The sequence below is a fragment of the Sapajus apella genome, unplaced genomic scaffold (assembly GCF_009761245.1).
Source record: "Sapajus apella isolate SASKATOON/1434 unplaced genomic scaffold, GSC_monkey_1.0 scaffold47, whole genome shotgun sequence".
NCBI classification, from domain to species: Eukaryota; Metazoa; Chordata; class Mammalia; order Primates; family Cebidae; genus Sapajus; species Sapajus apella.
Genome location: NW_022436987.1, coordinates 16,996,530 through 17,005,645, shown reverse-complemented (window position 1 = coordinate 17,005,645; position 9,116 = coordinate 16,996,530). Strand labels below are relative to the sequence as shown.

At 34.2% G+C, this 9,116-nt stretch overlaps 1 protein-coding gene across 1 annotated transcript in view; it reads right to left on the bottom strand.

Moving 5' to 3' along the window:
• Positions 1 to 2,476: 2,476 nt before the first annotated feature.
• SLC17A6 (solute carrier family 17 member 6) overlaps positions 2,477 to 9,116 on the bottom strand; it is a 43,975-nt gene continuing 37,335 nt past the window's right edge. The window contains exons 9-12 of the mRNA XM_032240995.1: positions 6,488 to 6,620; positions 5,936 to 6,046; positions 5,352 to 5,479; positions 2,477 to 4,619 (exon numbers count right to left, since the gene is read on the bottom strand). Coding sequence (XP_032096886.1) covers positions 4,284 to 4,619; positions 5,352 to 5,479; positions 5,936 to 6,046; positions 6,488 to 6,620 — 708 coding nt within the window. The 3' untranslated portion in view covers positions 2,477 to 4,283. The remainder of the gene's footprint in view (positions 4,620 to 5,351; positions 5,480 to 5,935; positions 6,047 to 6,487; positions 6,621 to 9,116) is intronic.

Sequence of the window (9,116 nt, the reverse complement as noted above, 5' to 3'; positions counted from 1 at the left end):
AAGTCCATAAACGTAATCCACCATATAAATAGAACCAAAGACAAAAACCACATGACTATCTCAATAGATGCAGAGAGGGCCTTTGACAAAATTCAACAGTGTTTTATGTTAAAAACTCTCAATAAACTAGATATTGATGGAATCAATCACAAAATAATAAAAGCTATTTATGACAAACCCACTTCCAATATCATACTGAACAGGCAAAAACTGGAAAGATTCCCTTTGAAATCTGGCACTAGACAAGGATGCACTCTCCCTCCACTCTTATTCAATATAGTATGGGGAGTTTTAGCCAGAGCAATCAGGCAAGAAAAAGAAATAAAGGGTATTCAATTAGGAAAGGAGGAAGTCAAATTTTGCCTATTCGCAGATGACATGACTGTATATTTAGAAGACCCTATCACCTCAGCCAAAACTCTCCTTAAGCTGATAAGCAATTTCAGCAAAGTCTCAGGATACAAAATCAATGTGCAGAAATCACAAGTATTCCTATACTCCAATAACAGACAAACAGAGAGCCAAATTAAGAGTGAACTCCCACTCACAATTGCTACAAGAATAAAAAATACCTAGGAATACAACTAACAAAGGAGGTAAAGGACCTCTTCAAGGAGAACTACAAACCACTACTCAAGGAAATAAGAGAAGACACAAACAGATGGAAAAACATTCCATGCTCATGGTTAGGAAGACTCAATATTGTGAAAATGGCCATACTGCCCAAAGTAATTTATAGACTTAACACTAGCCCCATCAAACTACCAATGACCTTTTTCACAGAACTGGAAAAAAACACTTTAAGCTTCATATGGAACCAAAAAATAGCCTTCATAGCCAAGACAGTCCTAAGCAAAAAGAACAAAGCTGGCAGCATCATGCTGCCAGACTTCAAGCTATACTACAAGGCAACAGTAATCAAAACAGCATGGTACTGGTATCAAAACAGAGACATAGACCAATGGAACAGAACAGAGGCCTCCGGAGCAACACCACACATCTACAACCATCTGATCTTTGACAAACCTGACAAAAACAAGCAATGGGGAAAGGATCCCCTGTTTAATAAATGGTGTTGGGAAAATTGGCTGGTAATGTGCAGAAGTAGAAACTGGGCCCCTTCCTGACACCTTACAATAAAATTAACTCCAGAGTTAATTTAAAGACTTAAACATAAGACCTAACATCATAAAAATCCTAGAAGAAAACCTAGGTAAAACCATTCAGGACATAGGCATAGACAAGGACTTCATGACTAAAACACCAAAAGCAATGGCAGCAAAAGCCAAAACAGACAAATATGATCTAATTAAACTCCAGAGCTTCTGTACAGCAAAGGAAACAATCATTAGAACGAACAGGCAACCAACAGAATGGGAAAAAAATTTTGCAATCTACCCATCTGACAAAGGGCTAATATCCAGAATCTACAAAGAACTAAAATAGACTTACAAGAAAAAAACAAACCCAACCAAAAGTGGGCCAAGGATATGAACAGACACTTTTCAAAAGAAGACATATATGAAGCCAACAAACATATGAAAAAATGCTCATCATCACTGGTCATTAGAGAAATGCAAATCAAAACCACATTGATATACCATCTACCAGTTAGAATGGTGATTATTAAAAAATATGGAGACAACAGATACTAGAAAGGATGTGGAGAAATAGGAACACTTTTACACTGTTGGTAAGAGTGTAAATTAGTGCAACAATTGTGGAAGACAGTGTGGCAATTCCACAAAGATCTAGAAATAGAAATTCCATTTGACCCAGCAATCCCATTACTGGGTATATACCCAAAGGACTATGAATTGTTCTATTATAAAGACACAAGCACAGGCATGTTCACTGTGGCACTCTTCACAATAGCAAAGACCTGGAACCAACCCAAGTGCCACTTGATGATAGACTGGACAAAGAAAATGTGGCACATATACACCATGGAATACTATGCAGCCATAAAAACCATGAGTTTGTGTCCTTTGTAGGGACATGGATGAACCTGGAAACCATCATTCTCAGCAAACTGACACAAGAACAGACAATCAAACACTGCATGTTCTCACTCGTAGGTGGGTGTTGAACAATGAAAACACTTGGACACAAAGAGGGGAGCATCGCACACTGGCCTCCCTTGGGGGTGGCTACGGGAGGGATAATGGGAGGGAGGATGAGGGAGGGATAACGTGGGGAGAAATGTCAGGTATAGGTGATTGGGGGATGGTGGCAACAAACCACCTTGCCATGAACGTACCTATGCAACAATCTTCCATGATCTGCACATGTACCCCAGAATGTAAAGTACAATTAAAAAATAAAACAATGCCATATTCTTTAAGTCTCCAGTGGCTAAAAGTTTGTTGTTCTTGAGCCTAGGTTTGGCTTCATTGGAACCTCCACCAGCTAAATTCACATTAAAGCTAAAAACTAAACAAAACAAATCCAAACTAATATATGATTAATGCACTGCTTTTTAGAAAAGGATAAATAGAGCATTTTATTAACACTTTTTTTGCTGCAACAAAATGACAGTCCACAGATTTTCATTCAACACAACAAAAGCTGTGATCACATTACATCACTTTGAGGCACAAAGCAAAGGGTATTTTTATTTTCTTAAGGTAAAGAATAATTTGCATTTTTTAAACAACCTTTATGTTTTATATTCGCAGTAGCACGGCCTCCAGTCACTAGCACAATACAATGAACAGATCAAATATCCAGAATAGACAAAATACACCAAGAATATTTTGAGTTGAATTGGGAAATGAATTGTCATAATTTTAGGGCATCATAAAGAGGTCTGATGTTAGCTTTTTAAGAGAAAAAAAAAATCATTCGAACCACCCAAACAGCTACTACAAGCAAAATGAAGGTAATATATAGACAGGAAATTTTATGCATTGCACTTATTGCTTGGTACACAAATGTTACAATTCTTGTTGAGTTATATTAAGAAACGACAAGCAAAATGCCTCTTCCCCATCTAAAATTCTATGACTCTATGAAAGTAGAAATTGCAATTCCCTAACCCAACATTAGGTGTATGCTATTTTTGGTTTTGTGTGATTTTTTTGTTATGTTTCTGTGTATGGATATGTGTAAGATATACAGATATATATAGAGAGACAATTTTAATATAATTTATTGTCCTATATATTTAAGACAAATATTTCTTAATAGGACTTTAAATAATAAAATTTTCTACTTACAATATCTCTATGAAGTTTATCTTTCCATATTATATATAGCTCTGTGGCACAAGTTTCATATAGTATTTAATTATGAAGGAAGAAGGATATCTAAACGATTCTCTATTTCTTTGTTGTTAATATTGCATTTTAAGGGCTACATCTCCATAGTAAATTTCTTATTAGATTCTTTATGGTGTATATATCTCTTTTTTTCTAAGTTACAACCAGTACAAAGTTGTAATAAAAAATACATTGAAGTTTATTTCTTTTTATATTTTTTGCAAAATAGTTATGTGATATGCTACATGAAAAGTTTGATTTTATTGAAATGCGAAGTTTTTCATACTGTTAGGTAAATGGATGGAAGAACATGAAGCATACCCCTCAATTTACATGTTCTCTTTCACAGAAATAAGTGTTCATGCCCAAGCATTTCATAGAAAACATTGCAAGATATTCCTCTTGAGGGATAACAAAATATCCCACATTATGCAATTCTAACAATTATTCAGTACAACTGTAGCTGCTGGTTCACAATGTACTTCTTTAATTGAGAGATATCCCAACTCCATGATTTTCCTTAATAAATGTTGCTACAACCTGATGCAGCCAACTTGACAGTTTCCCATTTTTTTTCAAAAAACAGGACTTCTTTGTGCTATCTTGCAATGCAGTGTAACAAATATATAAGTGCATTTTGCATGATCAAGTAGCTTTGGCTTCCTAACTTTTGTAGGATGAGATGTGCCAACTGTTTTAGTTGTGCTTTATTAAACAGTGATGAGTTTTAGCTCATACAAATCCAATGGGTAACTACTTGTTTCTACAATTTTGACCAGTTAACCTGTAAGTCACAAACGCAAGAATGAATGACTTGAATGGAAATGATGGAACTTCACAATTTTACAGATTGCACTTGATGGTAGCCTCATGAGTTTGTTTTCATTTCATTTTTACAGCAAGACTTGCCTGGTTGTTATGCTTACATGTTTACATCATGTGTTTTTTTTTTTTTTTTTTTTTTTGTGCAATCACAATGAATTTAATCACAAACACTAAAAATAAATCCAGTAATTGGTTTTGTTATGAATAATCATCTCGGTCCTTATAGCTGTATGAGTCTTGTACTTCTCCTTGTACAAATTCCTCTTTCTTTTCCCAACCATTGGGCCAACCTCCATTGGCCTGTGTTGTGGCACCATAAGACTTGGTGGTACCATAATTTATATAATTTTGAGTAATGTCCCCTGTTTCTTCATCAAGTTCATCTTCATGAATAAATCCACATTTTTCTTCACTTGTTTCCTCAGGGTCTGCCCAGGGTTGCTTCTCTCCCGAGGCAAATATTGCATAAAATATAACTCCACCATAGTGGACTAGGGCAGCGATCAGGAAGACATACTGCCACTCTTCACGTGACTGCAGTGACAAAAAGCAGCACTGTGAGAAGAGACTCCCCATGATTTAAGCGCCTAACAACTTTTCTGAATGCACCACTACTTAGACTTCATAAAACACTATCTTTGGTCCATGTCCTGATTATGTAAAGCAAACACTCGATATAACACTTCTGTAATACTATTACTTTTATTATTTAATTTTTTACATCTAAAAGTTTAGAAATAAAATTCCAAATATATCTACAGCCTGATGATTTTTAAAATATTCATAATCTCTTTTCATGTCCGTTGATCTACTTGTCTTTTTATTTCATTTCTTTTGTTTCTTTACTTCTAGTAAACCTGATTTTTGAAGCTCTGCATAAACATATAAGTACAAATAGCTGATGATAATATTCTTCCTTGGACAACTGCAGAGGACTCTGAATTGAGGTTTACAAACAAACCTAAGAAGACATCTGCTTGACTATTTTAAAAAGCTAGAGACAAAAGGGGTTTTTGTCACATCAGGGATATTAGAACTATCAAAAAGTGTTGAGAAACATATTGTTTATGGTTTGGGAAATGGACTTTCTTGGAATTCCCAAAAAGGTATTTTATTCTGAGCCTCATTTATCTTTCCCACTCAGAGAAGTGATGAGTGGTCCAGAAAGAGAATGCCAAGGATAATATTTTAACTCTTTTTCCAAAAAAAATTTATCATTTTGAGAAACTGTCTTCTCTGACCAAACACCTGTTTTGACCATCTTACCTTATTCTTTGTCATTGCACCAACAATGATAGGACAAACCATTCCTGACAATGTGCCGACACCATTCGAAATGCCCATTAAGATACTGGCATATCTTGGAGCAATATCCAAGTGGTTAACATTGAAACCTGAAATACACACATAAGTTTTGAATCAGGGAATTCTAAACTTCTTAGAAGTAAGAACCTACAGAACCACAGATCACGGCTCCTTAAAATATATTGGGTACAGAGGACGCCCTTAATTACTTTGTGATATTTTCTCTTGGGGATATAATGAGAATGGAATGATGTCTGAATTATTATCCAATCCTTAATATGTGATGCTAAGTCCACAGAGAGGAGGTAATGTTCTCTTAACAACAACAACAAAAAAGGCAGGTCAGGAGGAAATTGAGTATTAACAAATCTAAATGTTTTCTAAATATTTTATTGTCTTCATTTTCCAGTGGAAATATTTGACTATTATTCAATGTATCAAAGATGTATATGAAGATGTCTATAAAAAGATACACGTATGTATCTGTTATCAGCAGTCAAGATCAGAATGCCACAAGAACAAAGAAAAACAAAATTATATCTTACCAGATATAGCAAATCCACTGAACCCCACTGCAAGTACCAAGAATGAGATTGCTACCCCTCTAGTATGAGAATAGCCAACGACCAGGAGCAGTGTGGCTTCCATGCCAAAACCTTTAGAAGCAAACACATAGAAATTCTTCAGAAATTTTTGAAATTTTACCAATGAGCCAAAATTGCTAAAAATGTTCCAACTTGTTGACCTAGAAATTCCACTTCAGAGAGCCTATCTTCAAAAATAATAATAGTAATAATTTATCATAGAGATTTGTGAAGCTTTCCTTACGTTTTAGTTAAGACATCCAAAACATCCTATAGTTTCAATAATGGGAAGAGGTAAGTTAGTTACAAAAACTACAAATGGTATTATTAAGCAATTACTTAAAACTAGGAGTTACAAAAAGTTTGAAGATGAAAAAGTTGTTTTAAATGAACAATGAAGGCACAAATGTAACTGCATCTGAGTAATTTGATACATGTAGAAAAAGTTATTCACTCATGTAGGCTAAACTGATTGAACTAAAAATATGATCTTAGTGCCACTTATGTACTTACCACCACAATTCATGATCTTTCTCACTGTAGTAGTTGAAAGAATCTGCTTGCTTCTTAGAAAATCTGCAATTTGCCCTCCAATAGGCACAATAATTGTCATTACTAAGTGTGGCACAGCAGATAGCATGCCAACCTGATGAAAAACAAGAAAGGGGAGAAATAGACATAGCCATGAATAATGTGAGCAGTTTAATGGCCTTGGTTTTCTGAATCTGTCATCAAATCTTTACTAACAAAGGAAGGAAAATGCTGTTTCCAAATGACCACTTACTCATTTCTAGAATAAGTAATGCCTTCCACAGAATAAATGAGAAAAGCTAAGTGAATTTACTTTGACCCCTTTCTACCTTCTATGAGAAGGTAATTTTTTTTTTTTTTGCTATGTTACGAGTCAGTAAATTTTGAGTATGAATCAACTATTCTGACATCATTAAATGTGTTGGCACAAATACATCCTTAGTGAAAGAGAGGGAAAGTGGCAATAGAGAGAGAGACAGAGTAAGGAAAAATACATTTGACACATCTCAAAGAGCCTGTATTTAAAATTCATTTTTAATTCATATGGGACAAATGCATATTTGCATTTTAAATATATATCTCTTATGAGTTTTATAGCACAGACATAATTTCTATAGAGTAAGATCCCAGATAATGCAGATAAGTTCTTCAGGTTTAAGTATTTTCTACATCAAATATCAATACTTGATCACATTTTTATATGAAATTAATGAAAAAAAATACATTTGACCATACAAAAATGTGATCAGGTATTGATATTATCACACTTAGTAATTGCATATAGTTTTTTCATTACTTTCGTGCCTAATTTAAAACTTTACCCACCAGGATCAGTTAAACACACATTTTTAAGTATTAATTACACACAAAGCACTGTGTTCTAAGCATTTTGGGGACCAGAAGTATAAATAAAATGCATTTAAATTATGTATTACCACATACGTGGACTTAATAAACTTTGAATGGAAACATATAAGGAAGATTTTTTGTTTTTTGTTTTGTTTATTTTCTTACTAAGTATATATTGAAGAACAATTCCTGGCAGATAGTGTTTATTATTTATGTTTAAGTATGTCTTTTCAATTAGATTATTGAAGGTTTGAGACAAAGATTCTATTTTATTTTACTGGTATATAGTATGGTATCACAATCACGGATTTGAGTTGTCATAATGATTACTTGTGAGAGTAAATATTCCATGATAGCTTAACCGTTCAGGCTATTTAATGATCTCTCCCATCCCATATGGAAGATTTTAATATTCTTCTTAAATAAAGAAATTGAGACTCAGAAGTCTTAAGCGATCATGAGAGCTAAATATTAAATCAGTTCTACCTGAGTCCAAACACTGGGATCTTAGCCACTATGTTTAGCACCACTACCGCTAGAAGGAAAAATCAAATACAATCAGACAATATATGTTAATGCACTTAGTCTAGTACAAAACTTGGTATGTAGCAGGGGTTCAACAGTGAGCTAAATAAAGATGTCAGATAAACTGACATTAGAAAAAAAATTATTGCTTTGAGACCAGCATCTTGAGAAAAGTACAGGGATTTTTATTCTTCATAGGGAGTAGATATATTTCAAGCAGTCAATGTATAGAAAGAAAGCTTTGAATTAAAAAAAATTATGGAACACTCTATGTTAGGATTTGTATAGAATTACATGGCATGGTTTGGCATTTTTAAAGGCAGGCTAAAAGCTTGGGAGTAACCACATTGCCTAAGTCCACATAAACAACTTGCATTTTGACGCAGTATTTGATACACCTGAAAAGTTTTTTAATTGAAAATTCTCTGTTATTTGCTATCTATTCAAACAATCATCTTGATTACTTTGGATAAGGAAAGAACAAAGCTATGGTTATTTTTTAACACTTTCAGCAAAGGGTGTGCAAAGCTCTATGGAAAATGCAAGGTGTTAACAATCTAGAGGGTTAATGAGACAGAAGTTTTAGACTATTTTGGCATATTATTTAACAGCTGACGGTATTGAATATCCTAGCTTCTTAAACAATATGTAGATATTCTCTGTATTTGACCTCAAAAGGGCCAAAGAGGTTTCAAAAGTTTATGAGTTATTCAGCGATCTTCTTGGCTTTTGGTGACTTATCATGAGTAATAACTTGCCACATGATCAAAATGATCAGAACCTTCCTAAGGATCATTTATGTCAATCGCATAAAAGTTTGCTTATTATTTTAAGGTTTTGCAGGATAGGCTAAATGTTTTTGAGATTAGTACTGCTTTAATCTTCATAGAAACTCCAGGTAACTAGATTTTTGCCCATCCTTCTTTTTGCTTTTCTGGGTCACAGTCTAGATCGTATCTCTTCCTATCTGATCCATGTTCTGTTCAGAAATAGCAGCAAAGCACAGCCCGCCAACAGTATTATTCTCCTCCCCTAAGTAGGAAACTCAAAAGGAATGGATATCTATTCTCATTTGGCTTGTCCCCATAACCTCACCTTTCAAAGTGCTGGTTAACCCTAGCACTGACCTACTGATATGCCATTTTCGAGGTCCTGAAAATGTTGCATATAAGCACAGGCTAATATAATATATTAAATTATATATATATATATATACACACACACACACTTGATTAAA